Source organism: Myzus persicae, unplaced genomic scaffold (genome assembly GCF_001856785.1).
Source record: "Myzus persicae strain clone G006 unplaced genomic scaffold, MPER_G0061.0, whole genome shotgun sequence".
In the NCBI taxonomy this organism is placed as follows: domain Eukaryota; kingdom Metazoa; phylum Arthropoda; class Insecta; order Hemiptera; family Aphididae; genus Myzus; species Myzus persicae.
In genome coordinates, this window is record NW_019104095.1 from 36,425 (window position 1) to 58,892 (window position 22,468).

The 22,468-nt window shown below is 29.9% G+C and overlaps 2 protein-coding genes across 4 annotated transcripts; one reads left to right on the forward strand and one right to left on the reverse strand.

Annotated features, from left to right (window-relative positions):
• Window positions 1-226: 226 nt before the first annotated feature.
• LOC111038685 (tachykinins-like) lies at window positions 227-4,277 on the forward strand. Its single transcript, XM_022321887.1, has 2 exons — window positions 227-763; window positions 3,926-4,277. Exons 1-2 carry the CDS (start codon window positions 250-252, stop codon window positions 3,973-3,975), a joined length of 564 nt encoding a protein of 187 aa, XP_022177579.1. The 5' UTR covers window positions 227-249; the 3' UTR covers window positions 3,976-4,277.
• A 10,007-nt stretch (window positions 4,278-14,284) lies between these two features.
• Window positions 14,285-19,558, reverse strand: LOC111038684 (kelch-like protein 18). Of its 3 annotated transcripts, none has more exons than XM_022321885.1 (11): window positions 19,351-19,558; window positions 18,851-19,122; window positions 18,644-18,774; window positions 18,413-18,553; window positions 17,410-17,605; window positions 17,186-17,343; window positions 16,646-16,782; window positions 16,349-16,571; window positions 15,995-16,211; window positions 15,400-15,569; window positions 14,285-15,334 (listed from the first exon to the last, which is right to left on the reverse strand). In XM_022321885.1, exons 2-11 carry the CDS (start codon window positions 19,064-19,066, stop codon window positions 15,109-15,111), a joined length of 1,815 nt encoding a protein of 604 aa, XP_022177577.1. In that variant the 5' UTR covers window positions 19,067-19,122; window positions 19,351-19,558; the 3' UTR covers window positions 14,285-15,108. The 3 variants fall into 3 exon arrangements, with proteins under 3 accessions (XP_022177577.1, XP_022177576.1, XP_022177578.1); XM_022321884.1 differs by having other exon boundaries at window positions 15,109-15,334; window positions 19,417-19,558; XM_022321886.1 differs by having other exon boundaries at window positions 15,109-15,334; window positions 19,413-19,558.
• Window positions 19,559-22,468: the final 2,910 nt, after the last annotated feature.

Below are 22,468 nucleotides of genomic sequence, written 5' to 3' on the forward strand. Positions count from 1 at the left end.
GCCAAATAAGTGACAATTAATCATTCATTTTTTTGAATACTTGTTCTCTTCTTACTTACTTGATCCGTCAAACCCAAGTAGCACAGTTTTGCCTAGTTTTTGGCCTGTCTGACTTGATTATTTGTCCCTGCTACAGCCCCCTTAATGGATATTGAATTATTTTAACTGCATTTTTAAAAAATGAAATATTATCACTACGATCGTTTTTGTCATATTTCCGGTGCACAGGCGTGCAGCAGAGCCCGATAAATGCCACACAAAATCAATGTGGGCCTCGTGGCGCTGGCCGCTCTGGCGGCGACTGTGTTAGCCGACCCTTCGGTGGACCGGCGGGCCAGCATGGGGTTCATGGGCATGCGGGGCAAAAAAGACCGCGACCAGGGCGGTGGAGGCAGCGGCGGAGACGAGACTTCGGCCGCGGTCGACCTGGACAAGCGGACCATGGTGTTCCGGCGCCCGATGTTCGACGGCGGCAGCAGGCCCGTGGTGTTCGGCGGCGGTTCGGCGGAGGGCTTCAAGCGGGCCAGCATGGGGTTCATGGGCATGCGTGGCAAGAAGGACTACTATAGCAATAATAAGGGCTCGGCGGCCGGATTCTTCGGCATGCGCGGCAAGAAGGTTCCGTCCGCGGACGCATTCTACGGCGTCCGTGGCAAGAAGTGGTCGGACCACGATGACGCCGTCGACGCGGACGTCCAATGGTCTCCGATCTATATCCTGTACAGGATCATCGACGAACTCAAGTCGGACCTTTCGAACCGGGGTGAGCGTTTTATTTCCGTAACAATAATATTTATTTACTAACAACAAAAAGGTTGATACAATTGAGATAACATGCCATATTACGGGTGATCTACTCTTCCGCCAAAATCGACCTTTCCGTTTATCGCCAGCACAATAATATAAATTTCCTTTTTCCGCCACCACAAATTTCAGTTTCTATGTTTTGGTAACCCCTTATCATGTAAACAAGTGGAGTTACTGATAATTGGTAATTTTTAAAATAACGAAAATAATTAGGTATTCAATTTTTAATTAAATAGGTATATGATTTTACAAAAACACATTCAACTACTATTGTGAACATATTATCTGTGATAAACTATACATAGGCATATTATATAATATTTTAATTCTTTCAATCAGGGGTACCAAAATATAAAAACTGAAATTTGTGGTGGTGGATAAAAGAAATATATATTATTGTACTGGCGGTAAACGGAAGGTCGATTTTGGCGGAAAACAGTGACGCCCCATATTACAAGCAGGTTGGTTTACTCACTAAAGTCTATCTCTGTGGTGGAGTGTTCGGAACATTCAATAAAAATAAATAAATATGTTCACGTTCAGTCCTTAAAAAGGATCTCGTTCACGTTTATATTTTTTGAATGTGTTCACTTAATTTTTAAAAAATTGTTTTTAATAATAATTACAACAAGAAATTATTACTATATGTAATATAATTAATCAATGTATTTTAAACATATATTTATTAAATGGTAAATAAATTGAGTGTCTTAAAATTCGTTCAAATTCATTGAAATATAAACATCGTTAGTGATGAACTTAATATGGACGTGAAAGTGTGAACGTGGTTTCATGAACGACATTCTTTCCAAACACTGGACTACTGGTATGAGTAGGACTCAAGACAAAACAACAAAATAACTAAAAATAATTTTACATAAATAAAACTTTATTATCAATGTTTTCCAATTAATTTATTTATCACAATATATACCTAAATACAATATTATTATTTATTACCAAACAAAATTATCAATTTTACATAACCGATGCAATGTTTAAAATGAATATAGTTATTACCAAAAACAGATAAATTTATTTTTAACCAGACACAAATTTTGCAAAAACACACAGTGAATAAATTTTATTAAGTTCGGTTTCTTTCGTGAGGAAATATAAACCCACTTGAACTCATATATCTAGAAGCATATGAATATATACTGAGTATTTAATTATCATCCCGTGGCGGTGGCTCGTGTAGGCGATTTAGACGTTAGCTGGTGCTATATTGAGCAATGTTTCTCAACCTGTGCTCTACGAAATTCCGAAGTAATTATTAATAATACTAATTGGTAATAGTAAACATTTTACGTAAAATGTAATATATTATGAATTTAATAAGAATATGATTTTACACGAGTTTTTATTACCTAGATGAACACATAATTTCAAGCTATTAGCTAATAATAATATTTACTGAGGGCATTAAATATTTGGATACATTAACCCAAAACCCAACACGTTTGACTTTTTGGGTAATAGACACAACGTTTCGACGCATAAAAATATAAAATAAAATATATTATTGGGTCCATAACCATAATTTTACCTGGAAAAGCAAAGAACGATTGGGTACACATAAACACGATACGTCTGGGTATAATAAAATGAACGGTAACATAATATATAGGTACGTAATTCACGTACTGTTATCGACTAAGCTACAAAAAAACTTTATAGATTTAATATAATACATAATGATCAACATATTTCTAAATTAAAGTTTCGAAAAAGTTTTCGGGAGACAATATTATTAGCTATAAAGTGGCAACCTCCTCGGTGTCTCCTGGGTAAAGCTAATAGGCTCTAAAAAGTAAAATAGTAAAAATAAATGTTTTAAAACTTTTACCCAAACGTGGTATTTAAAAAAAATGTATGTACTTAAACGTTTTGTTCATTTTTGATGTCTGAAAAAAATGTGTACCTAAATGTATGCACCCAATCGTTTTCCTAATTCCTAGATAAAACTATCTTTGTACCCAGGTTAAAAAGGTTGGTTAAAACTGGAGTAGATACATATAACGAAATAAACTGATAGCAAAGAGAAGATCCTTGGCCAACATGTTTAGAAAAATATACAACATGATGTATCTACACTCCTATCAGTAGCGAGAGACAGAGATAGAAAGAGAGAGGAAAGCTTAACAACAAAAAATTCTATAGATAATAAACGCTTTAGGTCCTATTTCAATACCAAAATTCAAAGGTATAGGCTATATCTCTTTCCAAAAACGTTGGTACTTGCCATGGCAAGATATGGGAGACGCCAAGTATATATATATATATATATATATATAATATATTAATGACATATTTATGACTAAGGCTCGGAAGTTGTGAGAGTTATATTATTATATATACCTTTATATTATATTCGTCTGTATGCTCTCGACTAATAAGAGACAAAGAAATCCATTCTGATAATAATACAATGATGAGTTTAAAAATCAAAAACTTAAAACTAATATTTTTCATATTTCGTCAATTATAGAAAACATTAAGTGCATTTTTTTAATCGTGTATTTTAATGTTTTCTTAAATTAACTGGTATACAAATAATAATACAAACAATAATTAAAATATATATTTAAACCTAATCGAATCAATAATTAATATCAAAATAAATCTGAACCGCTTTAATCATGGACAACTATGACAGACAACTAACATTTTTAATGATTATACCTATCGACTTACTGAGAGGTTTTTCATGTTTTTTTTTACTTTATTCGTGTCTACCAATTACATCATCTAGCACTGACAAATTTAACGAGTATAATGTAAATTTATTGAAGTTTATCGGCCTAGAATCATAGATGTAATCTTTATAAACTTGAAATATCAGGTCTGTCGGGATTAACAAACAAATGTTGCTAAATGTACATAACAAAACACACTGATGATGACAAATCTATTAAATACACGCACTTGACACGTGCTGGTCCCGAAATGATATTTGATTGTTTCCTATAGTTACTCGAATGTACGCACTTAAACCCGTACGTGCCTTACATTTCCTAACAAAACATGATTAAAAATACGTTGGTGGTCAGTTGTTTCTTGAAGCTTGAAAATATAATAAATATGTAGATCGTATAATATTCATTTAATGTTTCAGAGCGAAATTTGGTGGCGGCTAAATTCGACGAAGAAAGAGAAATGCGTTGAATTTTAATTTATTTTTTTAATAATATTACCGTAGCATGAAATTAATACCTACTATATAATATGAGTTTTGCTATTTAAAATTGTTTAAGATGACTTATTTAGTAGTTAATATCTATGACGTTAAATAAACATTTTATTGATTGTATAAAGGAACTACATAATAACTAATTTGTTTGTCTACATTATATTATTATATTAGATAATTATATTATATTATATTGTTTACAACTATTAATTCCGCGTTTTATTCTATCCATTTAATTTGTCATCTGAAGGAAAAAAATATAAATGTTATGAATTATTGTGCGGAAAATAAATTCATTGATGTTAGTTACACCCATTCGGCGAATCATTAATCTTTCTTAACATTATTTTTTATCCGGCGTGTTATTCAGATATAAAATATAAAAATAAAAATATGACCATTAGTCACCACTAATAACAATTTAACTTGGTAAAAATATTGATGGAAACAATTTTTGGCTGAAAATAATAGCCAACGATCGGTTTCATAATAGTATGGGTACCTATATTTATACCTATAATGATAATTTATATAATTCATACTGGTGTGGCCTCATGAATTTCAGTAAAAGATTAATACTAACTTAAATATTATGTTTATTTCAAAATCAACAGTAAGTAGTGCAGAAGCAGCCTAAGGTTGAGTATTCAAATACGTATTTCAAATAATTTTCAAAATAAGTATCTATACTTGAGTACTTTTAAAAAGTACCTTTTACAAGACTCTTGTAGTATAGTATACAATATAAGGGTACATCACGATGACGTTTTTTCTTAAATGCATCAACATTCACTAGTAAATTAAAACGAATAATAATTTATGATAAATCAAAAATTATGTTTTAAATATAATATTGGCTAAGAATAAGTTTTCATCTGAGTGAACGATATAAGTAGCGTTTAAATATATAGTACCTACTACCTACATGGTTTAGACAAAAGTGGGTGGTACCATTAAGTTTTTTAATAAGGATGCCAAAATACACCCTTCTATCTCCAATTGACATGCCTAGAAAAAGGACGGTCAGTAGGTACTAGCTCAGTTTTAGTATCCATTATGAATTATAATTTATGATATAATATGATAGATACAGGGTTGGAGCTATACTGGTGTTTCTGAAAACGAAAAGAAAACACCAAAATATTATGCGTTTTTAACATATTTGATTTTAAAACAAAATGCAGACAACCTTACTCGTTACCTCAGTTCACGAAATTCAAAAAACAATAAATGTATTATAAATCATTCTGTCCAATCGCACGCGTTAGTGTACTATTTATAGGTCATCATGGCCTGTTAGCAAAAAAAACTAAAAAAAGTCACTGGGTCACGCGTCACAGTGAATAATGTGCACAACAAATCGACATAAACCCTTTGACCGGTCAATGTAATATGGGTAGTACATAAACGACTACTACACTACTGTTTAGGGACTGTAACAGGGTTCACGATGGTGTCGGATCTCAGAAGCGCTGACGAAACATGAAGTACGGTAAGACTAAATTATTTCGAAGGAAAATATATCAACAACAACGATGCAATTCGTAGGGAACCTTTGTGTACAATGATATTTTAATAAAAAATACTATATTTCTTTGATTTTGATACACAATTAATGTAAAATTGACAGCTGGTGTTCGCGATACGGCCTGTATTTGATACAATTGTAAAGTTGGGTCATATTGTACATGTTGTTATGCATTTTGTGTGTCATGTAATCCAAATGAATATAGTATTATATTCATTATTCTTAGTACAGTAGTAAACATTTTTTATAACGAATATCTTTATAACGAAAAACTCTCTATAATGATAACATCGTAACTTAATATTGGTTGGTTTGCATTATAAAGTATAATTATATCAATCATACGTTAATTCATACTCTGTAACGAGTTGGCCACTCTCGATAACGAAACAATATATTTTACGATTTATTATTTTACATGCATCAACACAGTGTAATAAGGCAAACAGTTTGCTGCAAACTTGGCGTAACTGATTTCAAGGCTTTGGAAGGAGCAAACAAAGATGGCCGACTATTTTAAGTAGTTTAGTATGACGGCGTTTTGTGTAGGCAATTTTGATACCTACTACAGATTAGAAAGAATATTGTATAAATACGAGTATGACCTAAGCGGCCTAAGCTAACGGAGAAACTCAATATTTTAATCGTACTCTCAAAGCCGAAAAAAAGTCTATAAATATACAAACTATGTATTCCAATTTTATATATTGTCATATAGATTATATAAAGCCATATAGGCTAGCAAAAAAATAAAATTGGTAATAACGATGTGAGTTTAGTAATATTATTAGTTTAATGATTCATACAAAATTCAAATATATATATATACATTTCTTTGATGATATATACTTATAAAAACATTTTTTTTTTTACTAAAAAACTATAGTATTTCTCTTATCGGTAAATGTTGACGACAAGATGTTAGTAACATTTGATATTCTTTACCATTCAATCAAAATTCGCGCTTATGATAACACGTATACAATCGTTACATATTTTTTTTTTAACATCAGAATTCACTATGAACTATGATTTATTAAATCTGTATCATATGAAAAAATGAAAATGAATTTTAAAAACACACAGGAATGAAATCCGTTGTAATCGAATCTGCATTACACTTTACATGACTGTATGATATGATAACGGTCTATTTCGAATTTAAATCATCCTTTTTGTTTTTGTTGGACTACGTTTGTGTTGAACCTAACCTAACCGACAACTAGAACGAGGTGATAAGTCAACCAACCATCACCTGCTACACGGCGAAGACGAGTAGTCTAAATCACGTGTAACGAGCAACAGGTACTTACTGCTTATATATAAGAAGCCTATATTATAATCGCATTCAGTATACTGCACCTTTGCGGTAATGTATACTATTATTACGTATATTATTCTTATATTTACAGTCAAATAATTGTATTTTCTCGCTTTAATGTATTAATTTATCAGCGGATAACAACTACAGTATTATAAATTCAGGGCTTGAAATTTATTTGAAAATATACTTATCGATAAAAATCGAATTAATTAGTATTAAAATTAAATTTTTTTCAATAATAGTCAAAATTGATAAGGAATCAAAACAAATTTAAATCTATAATTTCACCAAACTAATAATCATTTTATAATTTGTATACACAAATCGATTTAAAATTAAAAAATAATTAATTTGATAAAATACAATTCAACTAATAGCTGGCAGGTCTATAATATCGTTCATCGGCAAGTAGGTACCTACCTAATAACTGATAATTATTGTAGGTAGTTAATGACTAATATAAAATATTTCGTTTTCTTAGGCCCGTTCCACACCCACGCGTAACGACAAATATTATCAAACACACAAACTATTTGACAGATTTCTTGTACATAGAAATCAAAATTAAAAAAATTAATATAATTGATTTTCAATAACGAAAAAAAAGAAAAACTACATTAAAAATATCATCAAATAATTATTAAACAATTAAAGCCATATTGTGCAACAATTTAAAAATCATAAAATTATAAAATCAACGTACCTATTATTTTAAATTTAAATCAGAAAAAAACAATCTTGATAAATCACTTTTAAGTGACATTGAAATTAAAATCGAAAATATATTTCGATTTAAAGCACGGATTTTAATATGACGTTATTATGACTTTATTATGGAGTTTCAGCCAAATTATATTTTATACCTTTTATTCTCGAGTAAATTTTATGGTCAAAATTACATTATTTTTATCGCACTAAACACGGTGGATTTGGACATTTGGTAACGAGAATTTCTTTACCCACGTTCAAAGTGGACATATTATTCAATTTTTATTATTAAATTCATTTATACTGTTTTTCATTTATTATTAGGTATCTAGAAATATCACCGATCTCTGCAATCCTTACTGTTTCTCGTAAATTGATTTTTCATCAACCTTAAAGCCACCTATTAAATTGTTGACATTAATGTATCATACTTTATATTCTATACATTATATTTATTTATTTATTTGGGATTTCGAAAATTCAAAACGTAAGTTATTACAGTTGCAGATTGTCCAACTCGGTGGCGTCTGTGCGGCAAGGTCATGCCATCATCGCGTAAACAATTAGCTTTCAAAACAGACTGACGATGTGACAGTTCGAAGACCGGCAATAATTCCGCGAAGACCGTTCGACGCAAAATTAAAAATTAAATTATAACTACCCCGACGAGAATTTAGACGCGACGCGTAGGTACCGGCTGAAATACTAATGAAATAATACAGTCAAATTATGTGTGCTTATATGGCCTAAAATATTTGGCTCACCCAACAGTTTTTGAATATCGAAGGTTCAACAACGTCCAGGGTACACAGGTAAAATATAAACGCTGATGAAATATTTAAAACAATAAAACATTTTCTGGTCGCGAATGGCTTTTTTTCCACTTCTGTGGTTTTTTGATCTCATACATAATACACTCGTCATCAATCGCTGTAATTCAAGTAGGTACTCTCTGTCGGTGGTAGTCGAGCAAAGACATAAAAATAACCTCTTTCGCCGTAGAAATACGTGTTTGAAATATTGATTTTCGCTATTTTTATTTGTCTTCCGGCAGCGATCGCGTTTAGTAAATACGAATCGAACATGAAACTATATATTAGTATTATATTATACTTGCGTAGCTATTTCAGAATGGCCTGCTTAAACCCCTGGACACTCGAAAAACCTGATATGATACGCGTGGGGCGATGATTTTGATACATCGATGGACAGGTCGTTCCGAGTTTTTCGAAGCAATTAATGGTTTTGACAATTACAATTTGCGAAATATTTTTTGTGGAGGAAAATATTTCTACGCTAGTTTTTGTGTTTTTTATTATTATCCTACGGATATAACACTTTGTGTCTTTGTGATAAGGTATATACAATTTTAAATATCATATAATAATAACAAAAGTACAATTTGTCTTATGAACTTTTTAAAAAAAAATGATAATACCATATTATAACAAATTATTAATTATAGCAAAGAATGTCAACATTGGCAATAAACATTAATCTTCTTAGCGGTTCATTAATTAAATAATTAGAGGAGCAAGGAGGAATATAAAAAGGAACGTGGTATCGTATAGTTCGTCGAGGGATCTCGAAGTTAATTAAACTTAAAAGGAAAGAAGAATCAACTTTCCCTGACTATAGCCCATTTGAGAATTTTAACCCGAGAGGATGCCTATAATGTTATAGTAGTAATAACATGAAATAACAATATTGAAAATAATAATAATAATATAAAATAATCTATATTTGTTACACTTACCACAACAATTTTTCGCAGCTCACAATTTTAAGTTTACCTATTTATGGCCGTTGCAGCGGGTGGACTATGAATCTTTTTTTAAACTGCGATTTTGTGACATCAGCTATTCTCAACCTAGGTGCGAGGTGCCTCATCAGCAGATCATTCGTCATAACTCATAAGTCTCTGATTTTATAATATAAATTTTTTTTTTTTATATAATATATTAAATATACACACAATCATATTTAATTATTACGAAAAATCGTGTATTTAACGAAGTCGATATTATGTGATATCAAATATTACAAGTATACTAACATAGTAATAGTTGTAATATTATTAATATTATAGTACTAAAGGGGTCCGTACAAGAACCGGACAGCTCCATTTTTCAAAACTTTTCAAGAAACACACAAAACCTCCGGAGCTATCTGGTTTTTAAACGAAACAAAACCCAGACTGCTCCCAGTTACATTATATTTCCTATAGGTACACGATTGCTCGGATTTATCTCGTTCTTGAACAGATTAATTCGTAATATTTTGATTTACCAAATTCAATTAAAACCCGATTTTGACGAAAAATGAACCCCTTATCCAATAATTATTTGTGCATGAGTTCATACATAACAGAAGAACCTCACCTTCCACTGGCTTCCAGCCATCACGCCCATAAGTCCCACATACAGTCTGGAGGTAATTGAAAAATACGAAAATGAATTTCACCACGGCGGTATATTTGGACCAATCGGTGAAAATAATAATAAGTGTTGCCATGTAGTATTGACTGTTGGACACAAAAATAATAATATACTAATTATTATCACGAATTTATGATTCACCGGGATTCGGTGCAGACGATAACGACAACGTCAGTGTTGTAAAAAAGCGAACTGAAAATCGTCTGGAAAAATAATAATAAATACCAATTATCGTTTTTCTGATATTCTCTTTTTCGCAGCGAGTTGACGAATCGTTTTTGGGCAGCAGGGACACATTCGTATAATATAATGTATGAATTGCGTGTCAAATATCTCATCAATATACTATGATATGAACTAATTTTGAACAACGCTTTTAAATATTAAATGATTTCCGTAATGAATTCATTTCTGTAACGTCATATATTATTATCGTGTGACGCTGCTGAATCCGATATACGGTTTTGTCACCGGCTGGGCGTGTTATTTTTAGAAGTACCTACCTAGAACATTATTAATACGATATACTATATAAAACGCCGTAATACTCACCGATATTTGTTGATGAAATGACCAATTTGTGTGCGTAACTAATGGCACTTTTCTCCAAAAATATATATATATATACCGAATTGAATGTGACGTATATAATATGAATATAATTCAATTAATATATTGTAAATGCGATTTTAATTCCGACGCTTTTTAATAATATAGATACGGTTCAGTTATCAAGTGTGTTCAAGCCGGTATAAAATATTAAGTTATAGCTACACTGTAGTGCCCATATTATATTCTCGACTCAATTCTACTTGATACTTATCTAAAAATGTCTACTTACCCCACTGGCCATCGGTTCGCATTATCCCGTTTTTCTGTGGCGATATATTTTATTTGATTCGCTATCGTCAACAACACGAAGACAACAGTAATTCCATTCCAATATAACAATATGCAAACGCTGTAGGTATTACCATGCACGGGCAATCTTATAAAAATGTAACTGTTTTGAAAACGTTTTTGGTATTTCCGGGCGATAATATATTTATAGGATGAAGATTTGAAACTTAAAAACCAATAAATTATTTTCCTCGGCCTTAAGGGCAAAATGTAAACGGAAACTGCTAGTTATTCCCTCATTCGATAATGCTCGCGCAAAAGTACGGCCCTCGAGAAAACCACACTACCTACTCACGAGGTTACCTAACCTAACCTGCTAACCTCATCATATACCAAATGTTGAATATGAAAAGGCTCAACGGTGAATGTATCCCTATCACTATCAAAAGTAGGTCTTCTCCTTTAATATGGTTTTTGGTAATGCAAGATACAGACTATCTTAAAGCCATCTTCAGTGCCATAGTGTGTACTTTTCAATCATACCGCGATTCCGAGAAATGTCTTTAACTTTCAGTATACCGCGGTCGAAAAAGTTCACTTTTAATATTATATTATATACCTAGGTATCTACATTAATGATTAAAATATACACATAAGCGACCCTGCACTGTCTAAGCATAAGTCAAAACGCATAATACAAATTATACTGCATAGAAAATAGAAATATGATAAGTAATTATTACCAATATAGAATGATACAATGACAAACTTATTCATTTTCAGAGTAGATTTTTGCGTTACTGGAAATCATTTACTCCTCTTATTTTTATTATTATTTAAAACAAGATAATACATAATCTTGAATCTATAAAGAATTGTACAATAAGAGTATAATTATAATATGATGAAAGCAAGAATAACAATGTGACGAAAAACATGAGGGCTCAAATCACATTTTGACTCGTGCCTTCTTGTATCTAAACTTAAAATAAATCTTTTCAATATTCAATATTTGATAATCAGCATTTAAGAAAACAACGACATTTTATTCTGATTAATATAATATACATTAAAATGTTTATGTTTATTTATTAATGTTGTCAGTTAGTAAAAAAAAAAACGTAAAAATAATAAAACTTAATCAAAATCACTATGTTGAAAAGACACAAAAATAATGACGAAAAATAGTTTATTTATTTATTCCTTTAATTGATATAAATTTACGCCGAACGGCTTTTACAAAGATAAAAAGTGTAATTATTATAGACGGCTAATTCATTTTTGTCAATTACCTATTCTACACTGTATAAGTAGGAAGCCGAACGAATCCACCTCGTAATATTTAATATATTTTAATAAGTGTATTTAATCTACTCGTCCAGTTTAACTAGTTTAAGGAAACCAACGATATATTTTTATCAAAAAAAAAAATCATATTATTTTGGTTTCATATTATTATTAATTTAACATCCGATATTCCTGAAATTATATTAACGGTATTAGGTACAATATATTAGTAATTATTATTCTAGAAACTAGAAGCTTAAATAAAATTAAAATGTTCAAAGCTTTAGGAAATGGTCCTACTTGAAATATACCTAACTCTAATACCGCAGTAAAACCAGCTTTTATGTTTTATTTCTAAAGTGAATGTGACGCATATGTATATTATATAATAGTATATATTCTCCGTAGAATGTTGATAGGTGTAAGTATAATACCTTCTTTTGAAACATATTATTTTATTGATACAAAAATGTTAAAAGCATTTGAAATAACATCAATATTATAGAGGTCAACGGAATACGGACATAATATTACATACCTATTTCTTGCCTAGGTTTTTAGTTTTGTACATCGAACGAGTGTGGCTTATACATTTTAATGATGATTTTCGCAAAAACGACATGGCAACATTTCAACAAAAAAAGTTCAGCCTTTTAGACGACACCAACTGGCCACATTTTTTTAATTTTTCGTATTGTTCCTTATCGATTAGGAATAAATGTATTGTAGTGTACATACAATCAACCATAAATTATATTATCTACCAACAGAAATGCATTGGGCGAGTTTAAGGCCATTAGTTTTTAATTATGTAGGTACCTACTTAAATGATCATTAAATCTGATAGTATAGAACCTGTTGAAAAACGGCCGACATTCCCTTTTATACACAATATCATTTTTGTGCTTTTTGAATAAGTATTTAATTAGTTTCATTGTTACTCAAATAATTATATTTTTTAACGTTGGCTACAATAATTCATAATGACATTTTAAAATCACTATTATAGAATTACAGATATCATATACCTACTTGGCTGCCATTTATTTTGTTCCCTATTTGTATACACTATACAGCCATACAGGGTGATTCCACAAACATGCTCACCCTTTTATTCATCAATAATGCAGTTAATCATGATCTAATTTTGGGAATTTTTAAATTTGCTTAAAGACCATATTTTCGAATTCATTAGATTTTTTGTACGAATAGTGCAGTGCCCTGTTGATATACATACACTGTCTGTTTTTAAAATGTAAATCCTCTTGTGTACTGTAAATTATTTTGTGGATGAATTTTCTAAAAATGTTAACGTTTCAAAATCTAAATTTTAATGAGTAGGTAATTTTTGATTTTTTTAACCTTTTGTACTTAAATTAATAACAAGTTTAGAAAATATTGTGTATATAACTATTTAAATATGTTAGCAATTATTATTAATTCATCAACATTTATAATTAATAATGAATATGAATCCGAAAATGCCATACTGCAGATTCCCTTTCATTTTTCTCTCAGACTAATGATCCAACAATTTAGCCAATGCCCTTTTCATAACTGCAAATAACTAAATCATAATGTAAGTTATTTAATTATATCATATTATCATACATGTATAAGCGAGATACACACTATTTGGTACATAATACATTTTAACCAATTGATTTAAAAAAAAATCCTTCTGTTTAATCTATTAACATATTATGTATAATATGTCATCATTGTGTTGTTATTCTGGAAATAACCCTGAGGTGCCATTCTTATGATGTCGTATAGTGTCCATGAATTTGTGGCTCCATATCAATACCTAAAAAGTGTTCCTACAAGTACAAACATATTATATTAAGTACATAAAATAACAATTTCTTCATTTTATTAGTTTGACAGTCATGAAGAAATTAGCAACTCTTCCTAATGATTTAGTACTTGGTATTACAATAATATATTATTATTTTTTATAGCTGATGGCAATGATAGTAAGTTATTGTGAGAATTAAATAATACGCAATATATGTGATAAATGATAATCGTCTCATTTTATTTTTCATTTAAATGTATTAATCATATAATTAGTATTATAATAATACTAATAAGTTTATAATACCTATTTATTACAAATTTTAATAAGATCTAATATAAAGGAAAAAGATTTCATAACATCACTTTTAACACATATAATATACATCTAAATAAAAAAAAAGTAAAAATTCTTATAAGAGCACAAAACCAACATAGGTTCAGAAAACATATTATGTAATATTATTAGTCATTATGTTATACATTTTAAAACAAAATAACAACATTTTTAGTAATGTAGAGTAACAAATTTCACAGTTATAGGTTAGGACAATAGGTTTTCGACTTAAATTTACATAATTTAATTTAACGATAACATTACGTACTTATATATACATGTTTGATTCGGTATTACAAAATACCCCTGGTTACTTAATACCACAGTATGTCTCACATACATTTATCATTTAAGCAATTTTCTATTAATAAATGGGTAGGTAACACAATATAGGAGTGGGAGCTAACAAAAATTTATCACAGTATAAGAACTTATATTTTATACAGGAAAGTTTGACCAAATAAAAACTAGTGAGAAGCAATATTGAACTCCTGGCAAGCAGTGGTACAATTTAAATATTTTCAGAGGACATAAATACATTCATGGAGATAAGCAGACTAATTTACACTTATAAAATCTGTTTTGGGGCTGAATACAACTTTTTTAATATCAACTGTTACCCTATTTGGAATGAGTGTTTAATAAACAAATTAATATAGTTTACACAGTGATATCGTCATCCAAAATGTGACAAAAACTATCAGTCAACACTCAAAATAAATAATATGATGCACGACATTGTTTTTGTTTTTACCAAATCCATTTGTTACCTATTCTACCGCTTTCACCGCGAGTAGATATTATAGATGGTACTGTTATTATTATATTAACCACAACAGACAAACATATTCATGGAACTTCTGACTCTTGTATGGGTATGACACCGACTCCGACTCCACCTTCATGGGCACACATGGAAGCTGCAAATGTCCAGCAGTCAGCTTTCGGGTCGTACACTTCTACAGTGGGTAGATTCAGAAATCCATCATACCCACCAATGGCCCACAATTTTCCAGCATTGGCTACTAGAGCCACGCGGCTCCTTGTCACGTTCATTGAAGCCACAAATCTCCACCTGTAAAACCACAATAGTAAATTGAACTACACTAAAATTTAACATTGTGTTTTCTGTGTCGTTACTTGTCTGTCTGAGGATCATATTCTTCAACAGTTTGTAAAAATGTTGATCCATCATATCCTCCACAAGCATAAAGTTTACCATTCAATGTGGCTACTCCTAAGCGACAACGTTTCATTAACATAGGTGTTACAGATAGCCATTGGCCTGTATATGTATCATACCGTTCAACCTGTAAGTAAAAATCAAATACTTATTACTAATAAGAACAATGTTTGTAATTTATTTTATCATTCTTAATGGGATGATATTCATGGAACTACATAATTTTTCTAGTTAGTATAACTTGTGGAATTGGAAAGAAATTTGTGTTATGAACTTTAAAGAATGTTTGCAAAGTTTTGTTGCATATAATGAATTAAGCATATTTTTGATATGTTTCAAATTCATGTCTATTTTAATATATTTTTTTAAAACTTAATGTACAACATTTTTTAGAAATATAAAAATACAGTAAGATGATTTCAATTTTTGATGGAATTTAGAACAAGAAATCAACATTTTTATGTCTTGGGATATTATATTATTTTTTTTTATTTATTATTAAATTTTGAAGACTATTATTTACTATTTTTTAATAAATCTTTATCAACTTACAGAGTCAAAAATACTTAGACCATCGTGACCTCCCAGAATATATATATAACCATCAAAAGCTACTACACCGCCAGCACTTCGATGTTTTTGCATTGGTGTAATGATTGTCCAACGATCTAAATCAGGTTGATAACATTCAACAATATTTAATGAACTGACTCCATCAAAACCTCCACAAACGTAAAGTCGATCATTTAGTGCAGCTGCTCCAAGAGCGCTAAAATATAATATTATTTTAATTTTTTAAGAAATATATAAGAACTTAACAATTATTATGGTACATAAATATATTTTAGAAAATCGAATGCTCGTTTCAATAAAATAAAAAATCTGTTATGTATCAGAATGACTGACCTGCGCTTTCGATGCATTGGTGAAACTATATTCCAAGATTTTGTAGCAGGATCAAATACTTCTACTGAAGATAGTCTTTCGATTCCATTATAGCCACCAAACGCATATAATTTATTATTTAGTACAGCTACTCCAACTCTACTACGCAGTATGCTCATAGCTTCTGCAAGCTCCCATCGTTCAGTCAAGGGATTATAGACTTCTACGGTACTTAGTGAATCGCCTTAGATCAAAAATTTGTTATGTTTTATTATAAAAGTAAGAAATGTTATCCAAATTAATTAAACACACAAATACCTGATTTTGTAAGTCCACCAACTGCATATATGTGTCCACGTATATAACTGACACAGCGAGGTCTAGTGCGAAAACTTTGTAACAAAAGTCTTCTTTCAGGCATTAAATGGTAGTCTTTAGCTTCATCTAATAAATCTCTAAACAATAAATAAATGAATGGGATTTATTATAATCTATTATTTGCAAACATAACAAATTACACTATTATAGGTAATAATTGTTTTAGATCATAAGATTTAGTAATAAGTATAAATCTCCCTATGAAATTTTGATTTTGACTGTCTTATACAAATGTGTTTATCAATCAACTTGAAAATGTGTTAATAAATAAAATAATATTTTTTTGCAATAATTTATTTAGAGTCATTTGCTTTTCAAATTATAAATACTTGATATAGGTACCCAAATACTTTAAATCATTTTAAGTAAATATAAATGCAATATTACAACAATTCTAAACATCAGAATTCATGACAAATAAAATATGATAATTTTTATTTAAAAACCCAGTAGCACTAATACACGACAAAAATTTTTAACCTGCATTCGTGAGATGATCTAATTAATTCTTCAGTGGCAACTCGATCAGCCAAGTAATGAGGTGAAAGTAATGGTAACCTTACAGCAGCAAGCAATTGAGGAAAACATTCTTGTCTCAATTCATCTTGTTTCACCCAGCGAATAGTTGCTTCGAATACCTAAAATAATTTTGAATTGTTACTTTTCGATTTGATCTTTTATGTAATTATTGCAGTTAATATTACCTGTTCTTCAGATGCCTGTAGTTCATCTTTATTGACTATGTCAATTATTTCAGAAATATTGAGATTTAAAAAGTCTTCAGATAGTGATATATCAGGAAAATACTGAGCTATATATCTATTAGAATCAGTCATTAAGCCATAGCACCCCAATGAATCAGCTAATGTACGTACTTTTAAAACATTATTTTGGTGAAACCTAAAATGTAAAACATTATTATGAGTTATGAAATAGGGTTAACAAACCACATGACTAAAATATAGTATATACATATAACAATTATTTGTATTTTTAACTTTAAATGTATGTATACTAATACATATTTAAACGTTGAAGTATTACATTAGTAAACACTATATTGCAACAATGTTATAATATGTTTATTTAAGATTCATACTAAAGTTTTCAAATAGGATGCGAGAACAAATTAAATGATTATTATTATCTTGACAACATAAAGTACATTAATTATACATTATACATTAGGTTTGTAAATATTAAAATAATATTACATTAAATTATGTAGATAAGCAAACCTTACAAATTGCAATAATACTGTAGAACTAGAATTTTATTGACTCAGATTACATAAGTTTTAGTCAATTTGTGGTTGCTGCTAGTATAGTTAAGTTTATTGACTTTTAAAGTACCTACTCTGCCTCAATAACATAGGTAGGATAAGCTCATGGTTGAAATAATAAATTATTTTAATCATGAGTACGCTATTTTAAACCGCATATAACCATAGTTTACAAACATTATTTTACTAGTTATTTGTATTATAAGTACACTGTAAAAAAGATTTTCAAGAAGAAAAATTTGATATGTACCTACTTGTATCAATGTCAATACATATTGATACACTTCACTTTCTTCCTTGAAAATCTTGGGACAGAATTTAAAATTTAAAATTAATATTTTTACTATATCTAGTATTAACTTAACAATTAAGCTATATAGTTGTTGAGTAGCATGTGCTTTGTCACAAAATCAAATTTTAATTACCTCTCTTTAATGAATGTTGCACAAGCATTTCGCACCCATTTCAACTGCAAAAATGAAGCTCCAATTAATAGTGACTGAACATTATTGACATTTATTGATATTCGACCACTGTATGCAAAATTAATTAATGCTTCCAATGCTCTATAATTAAAAAAAAAAAATTTTAACATTATTTATAGGTAGCTTTCTTTTTATATTTAAAAATGTCTTTAGTTTTATAACAAATCTTACTCAGGATCAATTCCATGCATCACAATGTCTTTCTGGGTACTTTCAATCATGTTGTGCGTGAACATAGCATTAAAATAGGGTACCGTAGCAGCTAATACTATGCGATGGGCACTAAATGACATGTTTTCTACCTGATTAAAAACAATTGGTTACCTAGTTAATAATACTAAATAAAAAGCAATGGCTATTTTCAGTAAATTAACTTACTTTCAGTGTGACATCACACAGTTTCCCCATCCGGCGTATGCCTTCAATCGCTGAGAAACTCTGAGAAAACAGATCAGCCTGATGATAAACAAAGTATTCATTTTCAATCGACGAAGATTTCGGAAACGGTATCTTTATAGAAGAATGCAATTTGGCCGGGTTGAACATTAAATTCTGTTGATCAATTGTCGCCTCTAGTGCCATCTCGAAAAGCATCTGTCCTTTAAGGTGAATAACGCAGGAAGGGATAGTAACAACAACCGCACAAAAATCTACAAACAACACACAGATGGAACTGATTGTTTAAAGCTGGTACATTTTGGTTGCCAATAGTAGTAATTATTTATAACGCCTGTAGGCATTGATAGTCCTGACACAGAATAGATGAAAATTCAACTATTTTGTGGTTCTGACATTTTAATAATAATAGCATTGCTTAAATTTATCTCTTTCCTTTGAATTAAATTAAATACTGTGGGACATGCTCTTAGATCATATACCTTGTTTTGTTATTTTAAACACATTGACAATTTTTTTTAAATATAAAAAATAACTGAAGTACCTACTGAAGAATAATTAATATTTTAATGAAATAGTTGAATTGTTGAGCTAAAATAGTAAAACCTGAATACATTGAATCGTGCCAAATGATATCGAAGAACGAACTATTAGATAGTTGATACTAAATTCTGAATTTCTGAAGAAGTATCAAGTATGATAGCTGCTCCCAACATGATTAAAGATACCAAGGGTGCTGGGGAGTGATAAGAGAAAACGATTAGCCGGTAACAAATACTAAAACATCTATAAATTGCTTATGCATAATATCTTAAAAGGGGTTTTAATAATCATAATATTATTTATTTATTAATTAATATAATATATAATTCTAGATATAAAATAGATGAATATATATTGAGATTATTGAGATTATATAATTTTAAGTATTTAATAGTATTAAAAAGTTTTAATAAATTATTTAATTATTTAATAACTTGTTTTAATGTTTCTGAGTTTCTGACATAGTTATATATAAATATAAGTATTAAATACTTAGGTTAGGTTAGGTTTATTTATAATAAGCAAGGTTCGGGACTTATAGAATTTGCATACTTTTTTTATTTATTGTAAAATATAGCAGAGTGCGAAAAAAATTCATTTCTCAGTACCATGATACCAAGTCTAAAATTAGAATGTGCATATTTTTGCATATTTCATATATTTTGCCGGAAACTGCTTATTTTTCCGTTATTGTGCTTAATATGCATATTTTGGAAAAATTTTTGAAATTTGAAATTTCACCGAATCTAAAAAGGAAAATAGAAATGCAGTGTACTCGCAGCCTTATGTACCTATTTGCTGTATACAACCCACAACTCCTTATAGATTTTCGTGGTTTGAAAATATTATGATGGCTTGATTGACCGTATCGTTACATATTATATAATATGTACTATACTATATTATATGTTGGGATACGAGCGATACGATAATTTTAATATATTGCGCTCAATAATCGTTTTTTTTGAAACTAAAGGTATTCCCGGTAAATGTAAAATTATTTATTTATTGATTTGAATGAAAAATTTAATTTTTAATTTTTCCCATCATATTATAGTTGACGAATAAAATTCAAAAACCTCGGAAATTCGAGAAACCTGCAGTTAACAATCAGTTAATTTTTGACATTACTAGTCCTTCATGAGAGAATCAATATCAGGATGAAAACTGGATATTTTTAGAATTAAATCATTTTCAACATTCAGTTTATTCCTATACTTAGCGTTTATTTGACACTAATTTGACACTACAGAGTGTAGATAGGACAGATAGGTAATATTGATAAATATTATTATAACCAGAAATATTATTGGGCATGTACTAAAAATATATAAAATTAAATATTATATATTTATATGGTTCACGGCCCAATACCACGCTGCTCGAGGCCCACAAATGGGCCGCAGCCCATAGGTTGGGAACCACTGTATTATACAATTAGGAACTCACAATTTGGACAAGCGCAGACTGGTCAATTGCTTACTTGCGACCAGGCGCGGATCCAGGGGGGGCAAGGGGCCATGCCCCCCCCCGTAGACTCGCGCTTAAATGGACTTGCATTACTTGCATTTTTATCAGACTCATAGCCTGAAATTTTATTTAAGATGCCCCCCCCCCCGTAAATACGTTTTAGATCCGCGCCTGCTTGCGACCTATGTAGTATGATTTTATAATATTTGTATACACACTCACAAAGTCACAAAAGAAATTAATTGAACACAAATAAAATACAAATATAAAACAAATGACTATTCAAGCATAAGCATTCAATGCCAACTAATGACAAATAAAATAAATAATAATATAATAATGAGCTATTAAAACTAACTGAATAATAAAATTAGCACAATACAATTATTTAAAACACCATTATTAGATTTTATAAACAATATTGAATAATTTATTCACCAGATTATTCGAGTCTATTTATAAATATAATAAAAATACTACTAGTCTGATAGGGCCATCATAAAAAAGACGCATAGGTACGGTACTAGTTGTATTTTTTATATTTTATTTTTATTTATGCTTCGGAGATAATGGGGAAAACAATAATATACACAGACTTAGACATACACAAGAAACGTAAGCCTTTCCTACATAACAATATTTAAAAATAGTATATACGTATTTAGTGATTAGTGGCTTTTTTTTTTGCAACCTAGATGGCTAGATGTGCTATAAGTCTGAACCCTAAGTGGAGATGGCGCGGGATGGCTTTCCGTAGGATTAAAAGAATGTAGGATAAAGGACAACCCCAACATATTTCTATTAGGAATACACTGTACGTACAATTAATAATATATACAAAAAAAAATCGCATGTAATAAACGGGAGCAACGTAACTGCCAAACACAATACTGTGAATCACCGCCCTTTAATAAGATATAGCACCATGCCACCATAATAACTCCATAAGAACGAACAAATGGGTTTTTTTTCGATACTGCAACTCCGCATAAGATATGTTTTAGTTTTTTACGTATTTTTAAAATCATAATAAATATACACATTTTTAAAATCTATGATTAAGTAAGACACGTCTGCATTAGCAAGAAAATGCTGGTCGTATATTAGTATATTACCACAGATATATATCTGTGTACAGGCCCCGATTTAGTGAAATAGGGGCCCTGTGCACTATAAACTTTGGGGGCCTTTTTTAACAAAAAATGTAAAAAATAATAATAGGTACATATTTAACAATAAAAAGTTCAATTCATTTATTTAATTATAATAGACATTTTTTTCTTGTTTTTTTTTTGCAAATTCAGCAATTGTCTTCAAATGTTAACTGTTTAGTAACATCATAGTTGATTGTCAGTAATGATAAAGAGTCCAGTTTTTCTTGTGTTAAAGTAGAGCGCATTCGATTTTTTATACGTTTGAGTACAGAGAATGAACGTTCACTACAACAATTCGTGCACGGCATTGATAAATATATTATTTGTAATATAATGTCCAAGTTGGAAAAAGTATGGCGAATATTCATTCTTCGAATATATTTCAAACAATAATGGGGATCTTGAAAAAAATTATTACCAAGAAATGACTTTT

Excerpts from the sequence above, each read along its gene's own strand:
- LOC111038685 (XM_022321887.1), top strand. The coding sequence starts at position 250 with ATGCCACACAAAATCAATGTGGGCCTCGTGGCGCTGGCCGCTCTGGCG. Across the intron at positions 764-3,925 it reads GTCGGACCTTTCGAACCGGG|AGCGAAATTTGGTGGCGGCT; the intron begins GTGAGCGTTTTA and ends TTAATGTTTCAG.
- LOC111038684 (XM_022321885.1), bottom strand. The coding sequence starts at position 19,066 with ATGCTTTTCGAGATGGCACTAGAGGCGACAATTGATCAACAGAATTTA. Across the intron at positions 18,554-18,643 it reads ATGCATGGAATTGATCCTGA|AGCATTGGAAGCATTAATTA; the intron begins GTAAGATTTGTT and ends TTTTAATTATAG. Across the intron at positions 16,212-16,348 it reads CCAATGCATCGAAAGCGCAG|CGCTCTTGGAGCAGCTGCAC; the intron begins GTCAGTCATTCT and ends ATTATATTTTAG.